This window comes from Carettochelys insculpta, chromosome 8 (genome assembly GCF_033958435.1).
Source record: "Carettochelys insculpta isolate YL-2023 chromosome 8, ASM3395843v1, whole genome shotgun sequence".
In the NCBI taxonomy this organism is placed as follows: domain Eukaryota; kingdom Metazoa; phylum Chordata; order Testudines; family Carettochelyidae; genus Carettochelys; species Carettochelys insculpta.
In genome coordinates, this window is record NC_134144.1 from 1,848,734 (window position 1) to 1,873,193 (window position 24,460).

The 24,460-nt window shown below is 38.7% G+C and overlaps 1 protein-coding gene across 6 annotated transcripts in view; it reads left to right on the forward strand.

Annotated features, from left to right (window-relative positions):
* USP40 (ubiquitin specific peptidase 40) overlaps positions 1-24,460 on the forward strand; it is a 46,457-nt gene that overhangs the window by 13,944 nt on the left and 8,053 nt on the right. For 4 of the 6 annotated variants that reach the window (XM_075000624.1, XM_075000625.1, XM_075000626.1 and 1 more), the window contains 17 exons: positions 129-210; positions 3,383-3,554; positions 6,007-6,091; positions 7,401-7,471; positions 9,099-9,418; positions 12,039-12,168; positions 13,344-13,401; positions 14,158-14,211; positions 15,453-15,541; positions 16,318-16,404; positions 17,720-17,756; positions 18,884-18,948; positions 19,604-19,678; positions 21,023-21,140; positions 22,418-22,512; positions 23,745-23,863; positions 24,213-24,278. In XM_075000624.1, coding sequence (XP_074856725.1) covers positions 129-210; positions 3,383-3,554; positions 6,007-6,091; positions 7,401-7,471; positions 9,099-9,418; positions 12,039-12,168; positions 13,344-13,401; positions 14,158-14,211; positions 15,453-15,541; positions 16,318-16,404; positions 17,720-17,756; positions 18,884-18,948; positions 19,604-19,678; positions 21,023-21,140; positions 22,418-22,512; positions 23,745-23,863; positions 24,213-24,278 — 1,723 coding nt within the window. The other 2 variants (XR_012646331.1, XM_075000628.1) reach the window with 2 other exon arrangements.

Consider the following 24,460-nt stretch of genomic DNA (forward strand, 5'->3'; position numbering starts at 1 on the left):
AAGAGAACCCACCACCTTCTTCCTTAAAGACTTCAAAATATTACAGTATTGGGAGGCTATTTTTCTAGTCTTGCCAGAATGGCTTTATACAACTAAATCTTAAGCTAATCATCTTTCTTTGTTCACAGCACAAGCAAATCCAAGATACCGGGTTCCTGGCCATTTGTTGAATGAAATGGATGCTGCCAACATTGAACTGCAGAAAAGAAGGTACATAATAGAGTCATCATCATAATACTTTCATTTGTAGATCTGAAAGTGCTTTACAAAGGAAGAAAAGTATTGTTATCCTAATTTTGCAGATGAGAAAAACTGAGTCTACTCTTGAGTCTACATTTAAGGCTATGTTCCATGTGAATGAAATGACTAACTCATAGTTGTAGAGCAGATGATTGGTCAATTTAGGAATTAGAACCCAGGATTCCTGACTCCAACCCACTACCTTCTGTACTATATCCATTACATTCCTTTACTGGTCTACTTTTCTCAGGCAAACTTATATAATTGTAGAACAATTTCACTTAAAAATTTCAAAAATTGTGCTAGACTTAGGTAAATTGTAGCTGTTAGAAGGAATTCTTAGCACTATATAGAGAAATGCAGGGAGAATGGAACTACCTTATTACACTTTCACATAAATTATGCTGTTGGAACTCACTCTCTGCAGAGTTTTAAAACTAACTTGAGTTCTCCAAATCGGTTCTTAAGTGACATAGGCTTTTGGTGGCCTTGCTGCACAGGGTGAATTTTACTTTTTATAAAAATCTTGGATTTTTTGGCTTTATTTCTTTGGATCGTAGAACTGGAAGGGTCTTGTAAAGGTCATCAAATCCAGTCCCCTGCACTCATGGCAGGACAAAGCACCATCTAGACCACATGACAGATGTTTATCTAACTTGCCCTTGATAATCTCTAATGATGGAGATTCCAGAAAATTTCTAGGCAGTTCATTCCAGTGCTTAATCACCCTTACAGTTACGAAGTTTTTCCTAATTCACATACTAAACCTCTCTTGCTGTAATTTAAGAAAATTGCATCTTGTCCTGTCATTGGAGGTTAAGGAGAAGAGTTTTTCTCCCTTCTCCTTATAGCAAACTTTTTAGATACTTGAAAACTGTTAGGTTCTCTCTCAGCCTTTTGATTTCCAGAGTTAACAAACCCACTTCGTTCAATCTTAGCTCATAGGTCATGTTCTCTAGATGGTTAATCATTGAATGTCTTACAGATTAAAAAAGTAAATGCAGAAATCAGTACTGAGAGACCTTCTTTTTGTCTTAGCTGTAGCTCTTAGGTCATTGAGCAGCTTCTGCATATTTGCTTCCCTTGTGCAGTTGTGTTAGAGTATTGAATTATAAGTTGGCTACAATGAAGGGTCTAGAAGAAATTAGCACTATTTAACATATTTTAGTTTGTTTTTGAAGAGCTTCTTTATTTTACACTGTACGTTACCAGATAGTGTGTTTTGCTTTTTTGAGGGACTGTGACACTTCAAGGTCAGCACAGACCAGTAGGGAGTTTGTCGTCTCCGCCTTGTAACTTTGAGTGCCTTAGATGCTGTGTGGCTGTGGCTTGCAGTCCTGGTGCTTAGCGGACAAGCATACTGGTCATATCCAGGTTACTACTGCCCAGGTTGACACTCTCCACCTCCACACAACACCCTTTTGCTCCAAATTCCCAACAAGCCATCTACCTTGCACAGTCCAGAAATTTCATTGTATCCTTAGAGAGCTAAATCTGCTGCTTTGTTAAAGAGATGGTACCCAACAGCTTTTTATCCTGCTTCAAGAGGCAGGAAGGCTTCCTGAGGGTATGTGACATCCATCCTGTGCACATGCACTGTTGCATTCCCTTAACTGTCTACTCCAGAATACTTTTTACACTGTTGGCTGGTGAATAACAGGTCGCTCCAGGTCACTCTCAGCCACAAGCCAACTCGCTCCCAGCTGAGTACGTGACTGCTTTGTGCAGCCACCCACGAACAGATACAGCGTGACACCCACATATCCCTCAGACTTAGCCTTCCCCCAACAAATGTGCCTCTTATAATCTTCAGGTATCTCAGGTGGGGGGTTCCCAAATGATTCAATCAACATACTGGTTAACACAAAACAGTAAACAAGTTTATTTACTAGAGAGAGAGATTTTAAGTGACTGGAAGTCATAAGGCGTATGTTAGAGTTGGTTACAAAAGAAATACAAAGATAAACGTGCAAGCCAATTCCTAAACATTACCCAGCTAAATCAGATTTGAAAGCCAAAAGGTTTCTCTCAACCCAAAACTCTCAGCACTCCATATGGATTGGAAAGCCTTCCAACCAGGACAGCTCTCCCCAGTTCAGGTATGTTCCTGTTGTCTTTGAAGTAACATGGCTGCTCTGAGTAGAGAGGGGGAAGTGGTGTGGTGACTGTCTCTTCTTTTTATACTCTGATCTTTGTAGAGGAAAAAATATTTGCTGCGTCATGGGGTCAGGCAGTTCCATGGCATAAATGAGATGCCAACCAATTTCTCATTTAACAATTCTCCAGTTGGTGAATCTTTGACTAGCATGTAATGGCCTTTCAGCACCTAAAAGGCTTGCCAGTGTGCCTTTGTCTTTGAGAAAATGGTTTGAGTGTGTTAGCCAGAACTACAGTATGTTTTAGTAACAAACACAGAGTCATAATTTCACATGCGGCGTTACACACATTTCAGCAGGATAATAGTATTAGGCAAATTGAATTTTCAGTTGATACATCATAAGGCATATTTTGTACGCAGTATATCATCATCATATAATGGGGTGAACATGGGGTACAGGATGTCACAATATAAGGTTTCTGTCCCTTTTTGAAATTAACTGCTCATCTTTCTCCACTTGCTCTCATGGAATTCTATTTACCTTGCATGAAAATGTGCTTCTTTTGTTGTAGGGTGATCCCTTGTTAATTTACATTAGTGATGCCTTTAAACAAATGGAACCTCATTTTCATTCTGGAACAGGCATGGCTTAGGCCCTGCTTGCCAAATAAGAGCTGTAACAACATTTTAAAATTTATCTATGAGGTCCTTTGTGGGTTTACTGCACATGCATCATGCAAAAAATACTAGCAACTGATGAGTCACTAGTTTTCCAAATAGGTATAACTTGTCACCTTTGGGTATATATCATGACACTACAGTATGCTAGTTTGATTTTGGGGTAGTCCTTGGGTCATAGGGCCTCTGGCATTTCCACCGGTGGTTCTGGTGCTGATATAGAGTTAATCTGTAAGCTCAGAGCAATAGTGTGCCAACCCCATCAGTGTGAATGCACAGAGGCAACTCTAAAATAGTCAGCAATAAAAGACCTGTCATTGTAGCCCGTTGGTGTTGATATGTATTTATGATGTGCTTTTTTAAAAGGATGGACCGTGACTCTGCAGACTGCAATATTGATTTGCATCTCCATTTGGGCTCTCACTATAAACTTTACAATGGGGCCTTACACCCATCGCTTTCTCAGAAGGAGAGTGTGCTAGACCTGACTATTGATAGGAGAAAAACCCTAGGAGATCTCCGACAATCAATATTTCAGGTATTTACTCTTTATTGGGAGTTAATCTAAACAACGTATCTTTACCTGAGTTACAGTGACAATCAAAAATTGTGGACATGACTCTGTTCTACCTTAGTAGTTCCAAGCCATTTCAGTAACACAGCAGAAGAATTGTAGAAGATTAGGTTTGGAAGAGACTTCAGGATTGTAGAAGGTTACAACTGTAGAAGATTAGGTTTGGAAGAGACCTCCGGAGTCATTTAATCTAACCCCCTCTGGAAAGCAGGACCGACCCCAACTAAATCATCCCAGCCTGGGTTTTTTTTCAAGCGTGGCCTTAAAAACCTCTAAGAATGGAGATTCCACCACCTCCCTACACAGCCATTCCAGGGCTTCAGCATCCTCCTAGTAAAACAGTTTTTCCTCATATCCAACCTAGACCACCTCCACTGCAACATGAGTGTTGCTCCTTGTTCCCTCCCCTGCCGCCAGTGAGAACAGCCTGGCTCCATCCCCTTTGGGATCCCCCCACTTCAGGCAATTGAAGACCGCTATCAAACTCTCTCCCTCCTCCCTCTCTCTCTTTTGCATACTGAAATAAGTACAGTTCCCTCAGCCTCTCCTCATAAGTCATGCATCCTGATCATTTTCAATGCCCTCTACTGGACTTCTCCAGTTTGTCCACATCCTTTGTGCGTGGAAGTCCCAAACCTAGATGCAGTACTCCAGATGTGGCCTCACGACTGCTGAATAGAGGGGAATAATTACTTCTTTTGATCTGCTGGCAAAGTTCCTTACTAATATAGCCCAATTTGCCATTATCCTTCTTTGCAACAAGAGCACATTGTTGATTCCTGTCCAGTTTGTCATCCACTGTAGTGCACTGGTCCTTTTCTGCATTGCCGCTTAGCCAGTTGATCCCCAACCTATAGCAGTGCATGGGATTCGTCTATCTTAAGTGCAAGACTCTCTGCTTGTCCTTGTTGAACCTCATGAGATTTCTTTTGGTCTAATCCTTCAGTTTTTCTAGGTCGCTCTGGACCCTATTCCTATCTTTCTTCCCAGTTTAGTGTCATCAGCAGACTGCTTAGGGTGCAATCATCTCATCAAAATCATTAATGAAGTTGTAGAGCAAAACTAGCCCCAGGGCCCATCTGTGGGGCACTCTGTTTGGTACCAGCCGCCAACTAGACATCGATTCATTGAGCACTCCCTGTTGAGCCTGATGACCTAGCCAGCTTTCTGTCCACCTTATAGTCCATTCATCCAAGCCATGTTTCTTTTAACTTGCAGGCAAGAATACGGTGGGAGAGCGTATCAAAAACTTTGGTAAAGTCAAGGTATATCATGTCCACTACTTTCCCCATATCCATGGAGCCAGTTATATCATCATAGAAGGCAATTAAATTGGCCAGGCATGGTTTGTCCTTGGGGAATCCATGTTTACTGTTCCTGATCACCTTCCTCTCCAGATGTTTCAAAATTAATTCCTTGAGAACCTGCTCAATGTTTTTTTTTTCCCCCCAGGGCAGAAGTGAGGCTGACAAGTGTGTTTTTCTCCAAACTCTACTCCTTCCCTTTTTAAAACATGGGGGCTATATTTACTCTTTTCTAGTTGTCCAGGACCTTCCCCAATCCTGAGTTTTCAGAGATAATAGCCAGTAACTCTGCAATCACATCAGCCAGCTCGCTCAGCTCCTTCAGATTCGTTACATGCAGCCTCGTAGACTTATGCATGTTCAGCTTCTCCAAACTCTTTAACCTATTCTTTGACAGCAATGTGTTGCAGAAGCCATGGAAATGATGAAATGAGCTCTTTGCCATCATAATGAAAGTGAACTCTAAAACTGACTTAGACCTGTACACTGTGAATGAGGGTTGAAGTCTTCAAAACCACTTTACTAATTCTAACACTTTGTGTTTGCAATCTGTGTATTACTGTTTCAACAACATACTAACCTGGACTGGAAAAAGAATCAAGAAAATACCCAGCAATTAGAGTTAACATATACTGAAAAGAAGTCCTGGAATTTTTTGAAACTATCAGACAGAGAAAATTTAAGTGGTTTGCTGTGGAATTAAAAAGAAATGTGACTATTCCCAGAGGCTGGTAGGGATCAGTATGACAATAGCAAAGCCATACAACTCAGATCAGTTTTATTTCTCCTTTTAAAGGGCAAACAAAGACAAAATATTTTCAAATTTTTGCAAGTGCCTGATCTAGCCTTTATTGGCTAGGTAATCATATAGAGCAGTTGGCTAAAAATATGAGTGCGAGACTAAAAAGTTCTCCAGCATATTGCTTATATGCTTTACAGAGAATATAAATATTATGCGTGAAACTCTGTCCTTACTGAAATTATTAGCAAAACTCTGCTCAACTTAACTTCAGGGTTAGGATTTCACCCTTTACAGTCAGTTGGAAACTTAGTGGAGGAGTTACAATTTTTTTGCTTTTTTCACAACCTGTTGTTTTATTTATGTCCATTAGCTGTTGGAATTTTGGGAAGGAGACATGATTCTCAGTATTGCAAAGTCTCTACCAGCTGGACTTCATCTTTACCAAACACTTGCTGGTAAGAGCTGCATAAAACAAGGCTTCATTTTTATTTGCATGCTTTATACCTTGTTTAGAGCATTTGAAGATATTCCATTTATTAGCTTATTGAAGGTATATATTACATTTTATTAACTTCAGTGATTAGCTTGACCTATTTGCAGATCCAGTGTAATTTCTTCAGTCTTGATTTTATTTATTGTAAACTTCCTTTAGGTTGTAAAGTGTGCAGGACAGGAGCTGTTTCTGTGTTTGTTCAATGTCTAGGATAGGGGAACCTGGTCCATGATTTGGATTTCTAGAAGCTATAATAATAATAATGATAAATAATAGTACCAGAATATTAAAAAACATCATAAAATTTTATGATCCTTGCAGTGGCTCTTCTGTGAAACCTTTTGAGAAACAGGATGAAAATGCAGATCTCTTTATGAGATTTAATCTGATTTATAGAGGTGTTACTATCACATATTTGAATGCTTTTGATGTCTTGTTAGCAGTTATCTAATAGGTAAAAAGATCTGAGATGCAGAAGTGGACTGGCCATTTTAAGATGAGTGTTTAGTGGAAGATTAAGATATAATCAATTTGGTTTTTATTAACCTTGACACTTACAACTTTATGTGGCTTTGTCATTTTAGGAAAGACCTTTTTCAAAGTCTGAATTCTTGTTGAGTAAAATGGAATATCTATTTTTTGACTTTTTTTAAATGGATAGGCCTTGGTCTATCTGCATCAGAAAACTGTTTTGCCAAAAATACTTACATAATATTTTTATAGTGCAAATATCAGAAAACGGAAGCTAAATGAAAAACTTTTAAATGTTTTTGCAGAGTTTAGTGTAATCCTTGTAGTTTTAAAGTAATTGCCATTTAGTCTGTATTATAGTAAGAAGGTGGAACTAGTCACATGTTAAAATTAAACAAATGCTTAGTTGTCAGATGCTAGCGCTAAGGATCCAGTATGACTATTTTAGCGTTTAGCATTATTAACTAAATACACAAATGTACTGTTAAATCTCTTATAGGAAGTCACTGATCTTTCAGATTCATCAAAAACGGTTTAACGTCAAAGTCCTGCAAAAGGATTTGCCTGGGTGGACCCTTATGTCTACTAGTAGTCCTGTTGACTTAGTGGGATTTCTCAGAGGCATTTGCGTCTGGATCACTTTACGTTACTGGCCCCTGAATTCAGCCTTCTTTGTCTGTTCTTTGGAGCAACTTTACATCTAGCGAGAGCATTCAAATATTAGTGAAATCTGTTCTGTCCAGTTTGCCAGTTAATATGAGGTACATGTTGGAAAAATCTTGATGATTTGATCTTTTCAGGAGATGAGATGACATTGGGAGGCATTGGACTTGCTGATGGGGCAGATGTATTTGTGTGGAATGGCAAAGAGGTAAGATAACAGGAAAATAAATCATATTCTACATACCTGGAGGATCTGATTTTTAATATTCCAAAAATATTCTGGTAATTTTAAATCCCTTATACTGGTTTCTTGAGGAGTACTGGTGGTATTTGGTCAGCCTCCAAATATGGTGGTTCCACTTCAGCTTCCTTCACATCTGGTTCTCTTTCTGCTGCTTGTGATATTCCCTTCATGTACTTCAGGTTACATTATTTTCCTGCTAGGATATGGGTGTGTAAACAGACTATACCACACACAGTGAGTGATAATCAGTTAGATTCCCAGACACTTAGTTTATAGATTTTTTTTAAATTCCATACCAAATAAACTATAGTAGATTCTTAAATTGTCATCTGTTTAGTCTGTTTATGATGCAGTATATTTGCTCAGCTGCCCTGCACGGCCTCCAGCAGACAGCTGATTTTGCATCAGTGGTTTGCATCCATCTGTAAAAGAATAATTCATTGAAACACAGCTCACTCTCCTTGGATTATTCTCTTCTGAACATAAAGGCTTCTGTTTTGTTTCGGAATGAAGCATCTAAAATGCAACAACTAAAAAGTAGTGGGAGATTGCTTGCCTACAGAAGTATTAATTTCCATAACCTCTAAACACTTTATATTTCTATGATAAATTAAGCTACTGGTTGAACCTCTCTAGTCTGGCATCATCAGGACCTGACTGGTGCCGAACAAGAGAATTTGCTGGACCACATGAGGTCATTATTGTCTAGCAGCATTACCAAAACTTGCTTTTGCTTACTGGGCTCTTAGCAGATATTTAGAGGTAAATTAGATATAACTAAAAGCACAGGACAGTGAGAGCCAGGATTGTTGCCTGTACGCAGACTTTATGGGACCATGGGAAACTTGTCCACATCCATGATAAGTGGTTGTCCAGTTAATGAAAATCATGCCAGATTATGGATGTTGCTAGACGAAAGAGTGCCGGACTAGAGAAGTTCAGCCTCTACTAGGGAATCTTTTAAAAGTGTTTCCGTTTCCAATTAAAATTCAATCTAAAATATTCTTGATGTGGACATTTATTTTTGTACCCTTGGTAAACTTGAGCATATGCCAACTTTTCTTTCATAGTACTTCAGTTTTCTTTGGCTGTCTTTGTTTCATACTTAAGTATTTTTGTGTTAAGTAAAACTACATAGTTCATAAATATCTTGAGAGAGGTAAATCTGTGAGGGCTGACAATTGCTTATCTATCTGACTGAAACTTTAGATCCAGTATGATAGTGTTCAGATCCAAGTAACATTGTGGCAGGTGTTCTCTGGATGGCTGTACTAAAAGATTAAAGGCTCCATTATTTTCTCATTTGTTTTCCTTTATCACTAACATTTTCACAATGGAGAATGAGTTACAGGAATCCCTGGCCTCCCAACATTATATCCTGTTCTTGGCATCTCTGATGCTCTTTAGCAACCTGTTCAGGTGGATTTCAGTCAGCGGAGACTTAATTCTTCTGAGGTGATTTTAAAAAAAAAAAAAAAAAAAAAAAGACTTCCTTTTCTTGAATGACTGAGCAGCTAGAATCATCAGTACTTTGTAAACACTTGTTATTGCTGATTATCCTTCATCTGTAGATATTGCATACTTCCTGCAGGTTGGTGGTATGGAGGTGTTACCAGGTCTTAACCATGAACCTGTGCTCCTAAATGTTCTTCGTTTGGCTGGCTATAATGAAGGAGGAAAAGGTCAGCATTTCGTAGAATCCCAGCATGTCATTCCAAGCAGTGCAGAACTGAGTACCCTGTGGGAAGCCTTGGCATCTCCAGGAGGGATCATCTTAAAGAACAGTTCTGGATCTGACAAAGAGCTGGAGAATTGGAAAGTCATTCGTGAAGAGGATATGAAGAGTACAGTCAGAAGTGCTGGCCTGACAGATGGAAGCTCGATACTAGTTTTAGATAGCCACGACCAAAGGTAATACTCATAATTGTTTCTTTCCCATTAAGTGCTCGTTTCAACGTTCAGAGGCAGTTAACAAAACAGAGTTCCTATGACTACAATTAAATTATTACACATTGAATAGTAACAGAGAGATAGCTGTGTTAGTCTATAGTCTGTCAAAACAAAAAAGCAGTCCAGTAGCACTTTAAAGACTAACAAAATTAGTCTTTAAAGTGCTACTGGATTATTACACATTCTCATTGCTATTTTTATTAGTCATTTTGCCACCGCTTTTAATGTGATGATATCAGGGTTGTGAAATGGTGCACTTAGAAGTTGGGGCAGTTCCAAAAAGTTATGATTGCTACAGCAATATTAGCTTTACCATGCTGAGCATCCTGTGTGCATTATGGTGTATGTGAAGAACAGAGAGTTACATTTTAACAAGTGAAAGAACAACAGAAATCTCTTTATGTATGCAGCATGGCTGAGTTAACACATCAGGAATGGGAGATTAACTTGCATTTGACTTCATAGGGGATCTTTCAGGGACTTGTATATGGTGGTAGGAGAGGAGAATTGTGACACAGTCGTCATGGACAGCATACTGCTGTGTTGCAGTTGCTGGTTGAGCTTTTCAGGTCTTTGAAACAGTCAAATGTACACTTAAATGGAAGGCTCTGTGCATGAAAGTGCAATTAGTTAAGTGCATCCCTGCAGACATAAGGAAATTTTCAACTGCAAGTGCTTATTATTTTAATTTTGACTTATTGGTTATGGTACAGAAAACATCAGCCAAATTAGTGTTGGTTATGGAGATGTAAGAACAAAGTTGCAAAGGAAACTGCTTTTCATACCTAGCTAGAACAGTTACAACTAGTGACACCTGGTGAATTTCTGTAAAACACTACTGCGTAACTAGCACTTACCAAAGGACAAAAAGTAAAAATTGAGTTGTAAGCACACAAAAATGGTTTTTCTGCTAGGAGGGAAGTACAATTAGTCCTACTGTATGTGTCCAAACTTAGTCATTGTACACATGTTCAAAATGGAGGGCTATGTTACTGTTTATTGGTTAATTACAAAGACTTTTTTGTAATACTGGCAGTATTTTACTCACTGTTGTCATTGTTATGGTAGTGCCAGGGAGCCTGCCCATTTGTGCTGGACATTCTGTGGACAGAATAAGAGCCCATCTTTGCGTGGAAGAACTAAAATCTTAATAGGCATGACTGGCAAAGGGTTGGAAAAAGGAATATTATCATCCTCAGACTGGGACCTGAAGCAAATAGTGAACTTGCCCATACTCATACAGGAAATCTTTGGAGAGACCTAGGAATTGAACCCAGGTATCCTGAGTCCTTTGCTAGTCCTTTAAACCACTAGACAAAACCAATTAGCAAACGACAAGATCTAGCAAAAGCTCTGTCATTAGCTGAGTAAATTTACCCTGTTAGCTTAGCTCAATAATCATCTCTCATAGATGGAATGCTACTGATATTCCAGGACTTGCCATTTTTCTGAGCAAAAAGTTCAGTTTGTGGAAAACTAGTCATGGCTGCTAGCTGGTTTGTACCCACTAATTAATGTCCTCAGTGTATAAAAGCAAGTAGAATCCTTGGCCTGTGGAGATCAATGTAGCTCTTTCGTGCTGGGGATTGGGTAGAATTTCAGAATGACTGACATAGGGTGTGTCTGCACCAGAAAGATTGCTGCTGCAGCCATGCCACTGTAGCATAGACACGTACTACAGCGATGGAAGGGGTTTTCCTTAGGTCTTCCACGCCGGCACTTAGGTCGGCTTCTCTACATCTCTCAGGCGTGTGAATTTTTTATAAACTTAAGCCGTGTGGCAAGGTTGACTTAACTTTTTGCTGTAGTCCAGCCCAGAAACACCAAAGTCCCATTTTAAAGCATAGATACTTGAGTCTAAGTGCCATTGGCTTTTGGTGAGACTTAGGCCTGGTCTGAACTGCAGAGTTAGAGCTGTGTAAGTCAGCCTACATTGACCTAACTCTGTAAACGACTACACTAAAACAGCAGTCCTGCTGATGTAACTTGCCTGCTATGCTGACTTCACTCCATCCCCCCAAGAGTCGTAGACGCAGTTGATTTAGTTAGGTCCACACCGTGTCAGTGTTGCTTTGTATCGACTTGCTGTCTCTCAAGAGCTGTTCCACAATGCTGCATAGTGACAGTTCAGTTGGTGCAGGTGGTCCTGGTCAGGATGCACAGTGCCGACTCAGGGAGCATAGTCAGCCTGTGCAAAAGCAAGTCAGTTACTGGGGTGACTATATGTCGCTGTAATTTAGGTCAATGCAGTTTTGTCGTGTTGACCTACCCCTCTATTTCATACAGTCAAGTCCCCTTAGAAAATGTAAATTAAGCCCCTTAAGTCTATAAGATAATTTTGAAAATTTTACCCTAGTACTATTTCTATGTGTTTAATATCTGCCATAGAAAGTACCCTGATGCTGACTGGGGCCATTGAGTGTCACTGTGTTATAAGCAGGAGTAGTAAGACCTAGTTCATATATGAACAATACAACACTGTGGCATTTAGCACTGTACCTCTGTATAAGTACATTTCCCCTATATGTTTTTGCTTACATGTAGTGCATAAGTCTACATTCTAACTGTGTCTTGTTTGCAGCTTGGTGAATGTGGCAAGTGGCAATTTGACTGCTTTTACGCATGATATCAGCTGGCTACGAGTTAAAAATTTCTGTGGGTTGGAAGCTGAAGAAAAGAAGCAAGTTAAAATTACTGCAACTGTTGAAACAGTGAGTAAAGGAGTTACAACTCTTCAGGAGTATAACAGAATTTTTCCTTTAGTGTGCACAGCTTCTTCAGTTCAATTAGGCTAATCACGGGGAATAAAATCCTGGCCCTGTTCAGATCAGTGGCCAAATTCCCACAGTCTGCAATGAGACAAGGATTTCACCTGGGGATTTTTCAATTGAATACACTAGCTTATGTCAGAAAACAGCCGGGGTGGCACCTGCAAGAGCCTGCATAAGTTACATTGTCTCTATAGTTAAGATAGGAACGTGCATATCTTCTTTGAAAAAACATTGAATTCTTTAATGTATTACAACCTATAGGAGGCTCAGATTCACTGAGGTAGATTGTAGTTAACTTCTACAGTCGCTTTTCTGTGAGACCATCATGAAAACTGTATGTGCATGAGACCGTCCTGGAGAACACAGCTTTAAATATCTCTATGAAGAAAATAGTTCTCGTTAAGAAATGTACAGCGGAAGAAGGTGGTGGGTGGGCTGTCTTGTGTTTTTTTGTGGGCTCTTAACAGTAAAAGAACAGAAGGAATTTGTATGGTCCATCTAACGCTATCTTAATCATTAAACTTAGATTTTGGTTTCTGTGTAATTCCTCTCTTTTTAATCTATTCACTTCCGTAGACTTTATTGCTGTTATGAATATTTTATATGCTAATTATTTTGTACAAGAGCTCAAACTTCCCTATCTTCTGAATCTTATTCCCATCCCCTTAATTTTTTTAATTTGATTTCATTGATGTTATTTATACATCTCAGTCATTATCTTAAACTCTTTCTACATTAAATACAACTTCCCTTTCCTAAACTTGTCACAAGATGCCAATTCCCTGAGTGCTCTCTTGCTCTTTCTTTTGTTGTTTTATGCTACAGAAAGGATGTTAAACATTATGTGCAGCAGATTATGTCAGTTTATAGTTATTTGGTGCATGGTCTTTTGACTGGTAATCTGTTGGCTTTTGGGGGAGCTGGTGGTTTAAATATCCCAAAATATTGCTATTTAAATTGATAATATAAAAGAGATTTTCTCAGAGTTGCAAAATTCTACAGGAAAATGAAAGTAAGTAATGCACTGTAAGTCAAATATATATATATATTAAAACCACACACAGCTTGTATTTTGTATTTGCACATATATATAATCACTAATGTTTCTCTCTTAGGTCATGTCAGATATCAAAATTAAAGCAATACAGGAGCTGCAGTTAGGGGAGGAACTCGGTAAATAAATGTTCAATGATTATGAATTGGTGATATGGTTATTTATGATTACTGGTTGGCTTTTGTATTTTATAAAAGGGAGATTACTTGATATATGGGAATTAGTCTTTAAGACTTTAATTAGTTTTCTCTGCTGCAGGATTAAGAGATTTGATACTCCTCTAGTTGTGAATAAAGTGACAAATCTTCTTGTCTGTAAATGCTCCAATGTACCAAACTGACTGCTATTGAAAAAACATATTCTAGGATTATTTAATTTGTACCCAGTTACTTCTTTTCCTAGAAGCTGTTTTTGCAGGTCTAATAATGTTGTCATCCTGGTTTTTTTGTTATGTTTTAATTGCAAATGAAAGCACTTCTGAGACCAATAACATGGCTTTCTGTCACACTTATCCTTCTATTCCTATAAGACTTACTAAATCATTTTAAAAATGATTTCTAAAAATGTGTATCTAATGTTAGAAACTTTGGCCAACCACAATAGTCAAGCTATTATTGGTAAGGCAGCTGTCTTTATCAAAGGAAAGTAATACCAACTGAGGCGCAAGGCTAGCAATGTTCTGTTAACCTCTGGGAAGTGGTCCCAAGTTGTGATGTAGGTCCTGCACCTTAGCAGTAACAATTTTTCCCCTAGGAGAGGCCTGTAATTAGCTATACTTGTTAATTTTAAGTCATACCATTCCAAATAGGTTAGCCAAATTTAATTTTATTTTAATCTATTTAGTCCGTTTTATTCTCCCTTTTCCTCTGTTGTAGGGGATGATAGCTGTCTCAGGCCTCTTAACAGAAATGGGAAGCTGCTTTCTCCAGGTAAGCCTCTCCAATAGTCCCTTTTTCAGGTAAAACGGAGGAGAATATTTACAGCTGTTATACTGAATGAGAAATAGAATGTACAATTATAGATGTGTGAATAATGCATTCATTGTTACTCATAGTTGGTTTGAAGTTCATGGTTTCCTGAGACATGGGAGACCTAAGTTTCATTTTCTGTCCTAATGAATGATTGTTGATACAAAGTGAAACAGTTTCAAGAGGAATGATAGAGAGACTCATCCCAGAATACTCCATAAGCCAGAGACTAGGACATGCACCTGCAGTGTGGGAAACCAATGTTCAAATCGCTTTTCCCCCTCAAGAAGAGAGGGACTTGAACCCTTGCTGTGGGGCTAAAAGTTAAAAGGAAGGCTGAAGAGTTGCCACTGCTGTCTCAGCTGTTTTCTAGTCCAAGTGTCTTGGCAATGTTAAAATGAAACCATTTTGTTTTTATATTGCTAAAATATTTCAGTTTTCCAGTAATATTGAATCTGTTTATGAATTCTTACTGCTTTTGCCAAATAGTTTCAGGTTGGCCAATTCTTCATTTTAACGCTCTCACCCAGCTCTACAGACAAGTCTGATGTCACATTAAAGTGATGAATCAGCATTTCATGGTGTTTTCATATTTAACCAAAACAGCAGATATTTTCCCAATAGTAATGTTTGTCTAATAACATTTTGACAATCAGACAAATAAACCATTTTAACTGCCTTTGTATTACTTGCATCATTCTAACTAAACCAGTATTAAATAACGTACTGCCAATCATTTATTGACTAGGAACTGAGTACTGGATCACTGTAGAAATTCACAAAAGGTGAACAGCTCTCCAGTAGGGAGATTTAAAAAAAAAAAAAAAGCTATTAGTTTAGCATTCCATAAGTCACATATATAAATTTATAAAGAAAATAGAGTAATTTTAAAATGCTCTGAAAATATGAGCCTCTTGCTCCTTTCATTTGCAATGCTGCTTGCTAACTCAGGAAATGTAGAGTCCCTCTTTCTGGATTTACAACATCTGTTCCTATAAACACTGCAAACTAAATGATAATATTGTGAAATAATTAAAGTTGATACAGAGTAGCAGGATTTTAGAATGGGTTGGGCAATAAAGCATGAATAATAAACACAGTTCAGTGTTTGCATCATCACTTTAATGACCAGATTGGCAGCACTGGTATTTTTTGAAACAAACTTTTATTGTGTTTTTTCCATATTTTTCTCCTCCAAAAAGTGCCTGAGGACTACACTGTCAAAGAAGCAGAGCTGAAGATGGGAAGCCTTTTAGGACTGTGCCCTGGAAAAGCTCCAACTTCCACTCAGGTAAAAGGGAAGAGATATGCAGAAGGAGAACTTAGCACAAAAGAGCTTTGGTCATGTTGACTTTTTTCACTCTTCCTTATTTGTATTTTCTTGTCAGAACCCTTTGTAGAGTGAGTAGCAGTAGAGGAGAAATACTCACTCATTTTATGAAACATGCTAATTGGTTTACTCCCTTTGAAGACTTGAAGGCAGTGTTCCTTGTAAGCTGGGAGCTTGTGTGGCTTCCCTGGAGAGCTCAAAGTGCCACTCAGCTGATTAGCAGAGTACTCAGAACTAGGTTTTTATTTCTACTGCTGGTGCACATTCTCAGATGCTTCAGTGCACATAAAAATTTTATTTTGCACACGGATGGAAAAAATTCACTCACGAAGGGAAAAGATTAGAGGGTACATTGCTTGAGGGAGCAGGAACATTGTTGTTTGTTAGGCTCAGCACCCTCACTGCCTTATTTCATTTTCACCTGTAAGGATGCTTTGCCACAAGAGGATTTCAGCGCTTTTGGTTTTGTTAGAAAGGCAGCCTTGCGGAAAGTAACAAACACGCGTATGCAGTGGATACAAAGAAAATTTAGCCATGTTTTTCTTTTAACTGTATATTCTGAGAGTTTACATAAGTAGTTATGATGGATTTTCCCGTATTTGTATTATCTGAAGTAGTCTTTTAGCCTTATTGTGGGATTAAAAATCATGTGCATCTAGTGTGTGTGTGTATATATATAAATAAAATTGTGCTGTGTGACCTGTGAACTTTAATTTGACACACTATCCTTTGCTTAGCTCTTCTTATATTTTGTTGCTGGGAGTGATCTGCAGGGAGGCACAGAGATGGAGATAGTAGTGGAAGAGACTGCATCTGTAAGAGAGGTAAGTTATCGGAGTTCTACAGAAATCTTTCATTTTTCTGGATGCTTTAGTATGCCAGTGCCAGCTCCTCTGCTCCTGTACACTCCTTCCTGCTACTGTGTATTGCACCAAAATAGCTTCTCTGCTGTAACAGGGGCCTCAGTGAAATATGTCAACCCTAAAATTTCAAGCATGTGATTTTTTGGTGAAAACTTCAAAGCTAGGAAATGGGAATGAAATTTCTTGAGTTCTTTAAAGATGGTGGGGAGAGGAGTCTGCTCATGGACTGATCAGAATCAGCTGGCTCGAACATGGCCATGTGATCGTATTTACTACAGGTTGAACCTCTCTAATCTAGAACTCGCTTGTCTGGCAACATCCATAATCCGGCATGATTTTAGTTAGCCGGGTGACCACTTATCATGGGTGTAGTCAAGTTTCCCCTGGTCACACAAAGTTTGTTTCCAGCCACCAGTCCTGGCTCTTGGTGTTCTGTGCTGTTATTTAGCTGTAACTTACCCTTAAATGTCTTCTAAGAGCCCAGTGAGCAGTGGCAGTTTGGTAATGCTGCTAACAATATTGATCTCCCATAGTCTGGCAAATTCTCTCGTCCTGGTTCTAGGGGTGCTGGATAAGAGAGGTTCAGCCTATAGCATTGTCACTTTATTAGTCATATGGGACCATGTAATATTGTGACAGAACTGATCATGCACATTATGTGGGTACAGAACCTTTTGGGAGACACTTTTTAAAAATACAATTTTTAACCACCATCCCAAGGGTATATAGAAATCAAGTTTTCTCCCACAAATTAATGTAAATGTAAGAAACATTTACCTTCCCTCATTGCAGGTGCCTTGCTGCCACCACAGCAGTTCTCATTGCCTCTAGTATCAATTCTTAGTAGCTATCGTGCATATACTTAGATTAAAAATAATTAGGGATAGTTGGGCTTTTTAAGCTTCAGGCTTTATTTTAGTAAAGGAAACCTGTGGGAGGAAGTTGTCATGTCAAACTCATATACAACAGCAGTCATCTCCTAGAAGTGATACATGAATAGTGTAAGTCTGTTTTCTGACAGGCTGTGAAAGCTACTGCTTGTAGAATCCTGAAATTTTATGTATACATTTATATAAAGTTGAAAATTTTATATTCTAAGGGCTCAGAGAGTGGTTTCTGACAAGTCTCAAGTGAGGGGTTTCGAGCAGTTCTATTCAGATATGAGCAGACTGCTGGTAACATACTGGAATATCTAGTTTTGTAAATTAAACTATTTTTCAAGTTATGTATTGGAATTAAATACCACCATGTATTTTTCTTTTTTTTTTCTTTTCAGTGTCTAAATTTAATGGTAGAGAAATCTGGGTTATCAGGTGAGTTGTACCTGGTGGTTTGTCTAATGTGTTCAGTGTTTTCCGATTCCTTTTGCATAATTATGATGTAAAGAGAGGGGTGATTTATTGAGGCTGGAGAAAATTATGTAGTGCTGCAATCTCAGCTCAGTTAAGTTTGTACTTTGTTCTTTGCCTGTCTAAACTGGGCAAAAAGCTCAACCTTGACTTCAGTGATCACAATAAATAAAAACAGATCTTCAAATCGCTTTGCCAAAACAAAGTTTTTAAAGTGAAAATGGTAAAATTGCATTTATGAGCATGTGCTTTGTACTATCCCGTGATTAAAGTTGCTAAATGAGATGAGCACACAGAAGCTGTTTAGTGATTTGTTGTATTGAAGGTTTGCCAGTACAGCACTTCTCATTGCTGCTGGCTGAAAAATGGAACCAGCTTGAAAAAAGGAGAGAGAGAGTGAGCAATGCATCTGACCAAGTGGGTCTTTGCCCATGAAAGATTTTGCTTCAAAAAATATTAGTCTGTGAGGTGCCATAGGACTTGGGGCTGCTGGATATGAAAGAGTTTACTGTAAATATTTTTGTAATACTTAACTCAGAGGAAAAATTCAAGAGCAAACATAACTGCTCTCCTGTAAGGCTTTGTATTCACTCTGCCCTTTCTGTGACAGTAATTAATGTATTGTAATCCCAGCACCAATGCAAATCAGCCCTGAAATTTTAGAGGCAGTAAAAATACCCTTTTTGATGTTTCAGCGGCCATTTATAGCTTAAAACCTACGTCTGTTTGAAAATGTACTTCTACCAATGACACTAAAACATTTTATAATTTTTCTCATTTTCTTTGTATTTGACAGCATTTTTGTGAATCCATCCATTTAGTGCCCCTGTATATATTAGTTTCCTTTGGTTATGGGAAGAGAAAGAGAGAAACATTTATAAAATAAGGAAGATATTGTTGCAAAGCAACAAATTGGTGTAAGGATTTGGGCATTTATGGTATCTATAACTACTTTATTTTAAATTTGACATCCATTTAATCTTTAACATTTTTGTCAAAGTTGAGAAATGCGTGAATTAAGAAGAATGAGTTTGTGTTCTGTTGTCATAGTGATATTTTGCTCAATGTTTTCAGTGCTCTGCTTTTTGCAGGTGACAGCTGGCATTTGAGAAGACTTGATTGGTGCTATGAAGCTGGAGAGGCATTAAGCGAGGAAGTAAGAGAGCCCTATGTTTTATTTTCCTGCTAAGACAGTGAATTTTTTTCCTTTTTTATTTTGATGTTTTACATAAAGAGCAAATATGTTAGAAGTTCCTGGATCTGTGGTATATTGCAGGCCACATTGTATTTTATGTTGTTGGTGATTTGGCAAGAGTAAGACTGTGTACACATGCAGAATATGTAACCCACAGAATATTTGTCTTGAAGTGATTTGTTGTGGCTATTGTTAAAGATTTTCCATAAAATTGTTTCCTGAAGCTTAGGGTTTGGTATGTTAGGAGCTTTGAGATCTACTTCTAGGTATTGTTATTTATTGATAAGTTAGGGAGCTGCAGAGAAAATGGGAACCGGAGAGTGATAGGTTGCCTGTTATCCTTGCAACACAGATCCATATGAAAAGACGACTTGTACATTGGTGGCGGAATTTGATCTGGTGATGGCTCAACATAGTACTCCGAATTGCTGCTCCATCTAATGCAGCAAAACAGTTACGGAGTCTCTATCAAGTAATCGGCAGCCTGATGAAGTTTAAAATATTTTTGTATGGAAAAACAAATCCTTGTGGCTTTAAGACATGCCCTGCCAGAGTGCTGTTACAAGTGAAAAATTCATTAACTTAATAAAATACAGTATGTCTTCTGGTCCCTCAGGATGCTACATTGAAGGAGCTTAATGTCTGTAGTGGAGATACTTTGGTCATAACTGAAGGGAAACTACCACCGAAGGTAAAATTCTCACTTTGTAGCAGTTTGGCAGATCCTAAGCCATTTAGAGCTTTGTAAGTCAAGACAGAGCCTTAAACTCCACCTAGTAACTGGCAGGCAACCGGAACAGATCTGTGTGCACAGTAAAGTGCACAGGGTGAGAGGCACTACTTAGCAGGCCACCACTTTGTGTACATGCTTATTCACAGATGGCTTTAAAATGTGTGGTGCACATAGCAGTAGGCTTGAAGTGAAGTGACACAGGGGGATCATAGGTCTTCCTCAGAGAGACATGTTTGCAATCTCCTGCTCAGTTGTGGACAGAGGGTGTCATCCTGGCCATTTCCACTTCCTGACCATTCAGAGGAACTGGGAATCTAACCAGAGCCTTGTCATGTGAAACGGTGTCACCAAAGGCGGACAAATGCCCCTGTCAGAGGGGAAGATGTAATCTTTGTCATATAAGGATGGCCACACTGGGTCAGACCAAAGGTCCATCTAGCCCAGTGTCCTGTCTGCCAACAGTGGCCCATGCCAAGTGCCCCAGATGGAATTAACCACTTCCCATTGCCCATTCCCAGCTTCTGGCAAACAGTAGCAAGGGACACCAAATTGACCATCTTGGTTAATAGCCGTAGATGGACCTAATCTCCATGAATTTGTCTAGCGCTTTTTTGAAACCTCTTACAGTCTTGGCCTTCACAACATCCTCTGGGCAAGGAATTCCACAGTTTGACTGGATTGTGTGAAGAAGTACTTCCTTCTGTTTGTTTTAAACCTGCTACCTATCAATTTTGCTTTGTGGACCCCCACCCCCCCGCCCCCCGTTGTTGTGTTATGGGAACGAGTAAATAACTCTGTTTACCTTCTCCGCACCAGTCATGGTTTTTATAGACCTCTATCATATCCCTCCTTAGTTGTCTCTTTTCCAGGCTGAAAAATCCCAGTGTTCCATCTCCCTATCATGTAGCTTGATCTTTCCCCAAGCTAGCAATGTCATTTAAGTCTTATGTCAGTTAAGCCTGAGTCAACTATTTTTTACCTTTCTCTCTCTTTACAGGACTGAGTAAGGGCTTTATTAGGCCTGTGGGGCCTGATGTAATGGAGACAAGACTGGGTGACATCATTATGTTGCAATCAGTTGCATCACTAACCTTCTCACTGAGTCCTGTATAGGTAGATGAAAATAGAATCTGGGCCCACTACAGGAGTCCTTTACGCAAGACAAGATTAGAAAAGGAAAAAAAGATTGAAATCTAACTTTGCAGATTAACATTTTTTTGTTGATTGATGCAAAAATCAAAGGTACCTTACTTTCTGTACCACTACGAGTAGATTATCAGGTGCTTTTCATTCACTCTGTAGGGATTCCTGAAAGTTCCCATCTGGTGCTACAAGCCTTTGATGCACTTTGGACACCAGGAGAGCATGCAGGATCAAGTGGACTGCAGGATGGGGGCACTGCAGGTTTCTCCAGCAGGAGGTGAGTTATAGGTGTTCAGAAATAAAGGTTTTCAAGAACTTCTTGAGTAGAGGGTTGGTTTTTACAAAACCAAATGACCACTCTCTGTTTACCCCCAGGAGGCAGCAGTATTTTTTGCATATCTTCTTGAAGGGCCTGATGTTTTATGGGTTACACAGTGTTCTTCAGATCCTGAGGCTGTATACACCACCCCTCAGTTTGGATTACGGGTGTGTGACTAGAGGTGTGCACCAAAGTGCTATGCTGTAATTCCTCTCCTGTGAATTCTACATTATGTCAATGTAGTCCTATTTGACGAAGATTATATTAATGCAACCTAGGAACCTTATAGGAGGCTCCCACTACGTTCACACTGGAGAGTTAAAATGCAACACTTCAGCGAACACTGCTCTTCACAGATCTGTAATCTGCACTGCAGAGTAGATGAGCTCCCATAGTATTCCTAAAGCATGTAACTTTTCATAAACTGCAAGGGTCAGTAAATAAAGCTCAGATGCTCAGGGTTCTGCGTATGTTTTCTTCTTAGACGTGCTTGCTCTTTTAAAATGGATAAAATTAAACAAAAACATTAAGGTTGGGAGATTAAATGAAGTGAGGAAGAGTGGAAAAATAGTGCAAAGTGGAAAAAAACAAAGCTGCTTTCCACCTCCCACTATGAAACAAAAGGAAAAAACTTTTCTTCAGGACAGAGCTCTGTTGCATTATCTAATCTTTTTCTTGTTACTCTTCACCCTGCTTCCAAAGTAGAATAACTGGTCAGAGATTAATATTGCCCACTCTAGCTTTGGAGAATGTGAATATGTACCAAACTTTTTGGAATCCTCTTCACTTAACAACTTTCATTTGGGGTCACCTTGTTAAATTCCTGGTACAGGTGGTGTTGAACACAATTTTAACATCTATGGGCAGAGTAGAAAGGCATGTTGTTTTACACTTTTCTGTTCTACACACATGCTTTTTTTCCTAATTAAGTTCTTAGGAGGTAATTGATTCAATATTACCTTTGAGGTTTAAGAATTTCTTCATTTGTGTTTGATAATACTGCAATTTCAGCTTATGACTAAGACCGTCTGAATTTTTTCCATCCTATGAAGGGGTATTAAAGGTTTCATTAAATTCTATAATAATGTTAGAGTATCATTAAGTAAGCAAATGAAAGTACAATCTCATTTATTGAACGCAGTTGACTGTTCCTTAATGGTTGTGCTTTTGTATAGAACGGTACATGTGGTTACACAAGGTCATTTTTTGTAACTGATCTGTTGATCTCTTTAAAGATTCCCCAACATATGTCCAATCAGACATTGGGCTTTGTTATGCAGGCGATATAGAAATCTCAGGAGAAGCTTTTCTGGAGGATCTGAAAATTCAGGTTAGATGTTATCTTTTGTCTGTCACCATGCTACTGTGCCTGTGTAAGTGAGCTATATTAATATATATTTTTTATTTCCTTTTCCTCTCATTGCCAGTATGTTCTGATATGGCATTTGCTTATATGCCATTTTCAGTGGTAAGTACCAACAGGCAATATGAGCATGTAGCTCAGACATTTTCCTAGTATCTGTTTCTGCAATTGCCATTCTACCTTTCACATATTCCCAGCTGCTAAAGTCATGCTGCACATCATCTAAAACTTTTACCTTTTATGGCTTGCAGGCCTACTATTATCTTCTTATTGTACAAATGCTAAATAAGAGAAACACACACCTCTACAAACACTATCAAAAGAGACACTTTCCATTTCCACATTATTCCTGTATGAGTTCTTTGTGCTTCATGTGTTAAATTCAACAATTCAGAAACTGCTTTTGGTGCTAAGAAGGCCTGGTTATGTCATTTTGGAAAATGTGGATTTGGTCCTGTTGGGTGGAATCTGAGGTGCATTTTAGTAATTATTCCTGATGCTTTAGCAATTGTGGCAAGCTTTGGACAAGAAAACATAATGAACTGAATAGATTTTTTTTAAATTCCATTGCAAAAGGCACTTTTTTCACCCAATTGGTTGTTCCATTTTCACTGCATGGGGACGGGTGACTGTCTTTTTAACTGTGGTCCCTAATACAGGTCACTTTTACATAAGGCTGCAATAGCTTGGTGTCAGACAGACACTTCGTATGACTAATACAAAAGGCCATGTTGGACATTTACATCCTGTGTGCGCATAAAAGAAACCAGCTCAGAATGGAAACAGCAGCATGCATTTGATGTACCTTTTACAAAGGAGCAGGGAAAGCTTAATGAGCACTTGGCTGGAGTAACCATGTCTCATCTCATTCACTTTTAAAGACAAAATATAAATATCAATTTGTATGTGTTTTCAGAGATTCTCAAACTGTATTTTAAATTGAGGAGTGTTGTGGTGGTGGGAGTTTACTCATATTTGTTAGGGGGCTGGGAAGGCAGTAAGCCCCTTGTAGTCCTCACTGGACAGTAGTTAAGTGCACAGTAGAGTAGAAGACGATCTGTGCAAATTCATTCTCTGTATTTCTCATTGATAAGTACTACACAGAGAATCAGTCAGTTGGGGTACATTGTGTGGCATTACTACATTTCTGTAATTAGGCTGGCAACTAAAGCTATTGAAGAGATGTTTGGTTTTTTCAGGCCATGACCTTGCCATCCTTTCAGAAGCTCAGTGTCCCATCCCCTGAGTTTCTCAGAGCCTGGATGTTGGAAAGCAAGCGCCCATGCAAGCTTTTACGAAACAACCAGCAGCGACTCAAGTAGGTTACTAATTGGACACTCAGCCTTCAATCTGTTGCAATACTACATAACTGGATTGTGAGATGGATTGGTGGAGAAATAAGTCAGTTCAGACAGTGTTAACAGAAAATCCATTCCTGGTAACTTCAGTGTTGTGAGTTGAGTAACTATTGTTAAAGGCTATGTTTAGTCATGATGCCAGTTTTTTTTCTCATGTTGCTTTCAGACAGGCCAGTTTTCCCACTCAATATGAAAGAGTTTTTCCAGGCATTTTAAACTGTAACTTGTCACTTTATAAAACATGAGTTTTAAAAATTAAAAAACACCAGAATGGACACATAATAAAACGTATTTGTCTTTCACTATTAGTGAATATAAACTGGGAGGCAGAACAGAAATCTGCATAGAACCTTTACAGAGGGAAGAGAATCTGGGGTGAGTACTACAAATACCTGTTTCTTTTTATTGAAGTACATTACTAGATGAGACTTCATCAAACAGTTAAAAACTTTGTGCCAAGGCTCCAGGCATTCCTCTGTTCTAATAGATTTTTTTTGGCATCCAGATTATTTTACTTTCTATTTTCCAGCAGAGCAATTCCTTAAGAGGGAAAGAAG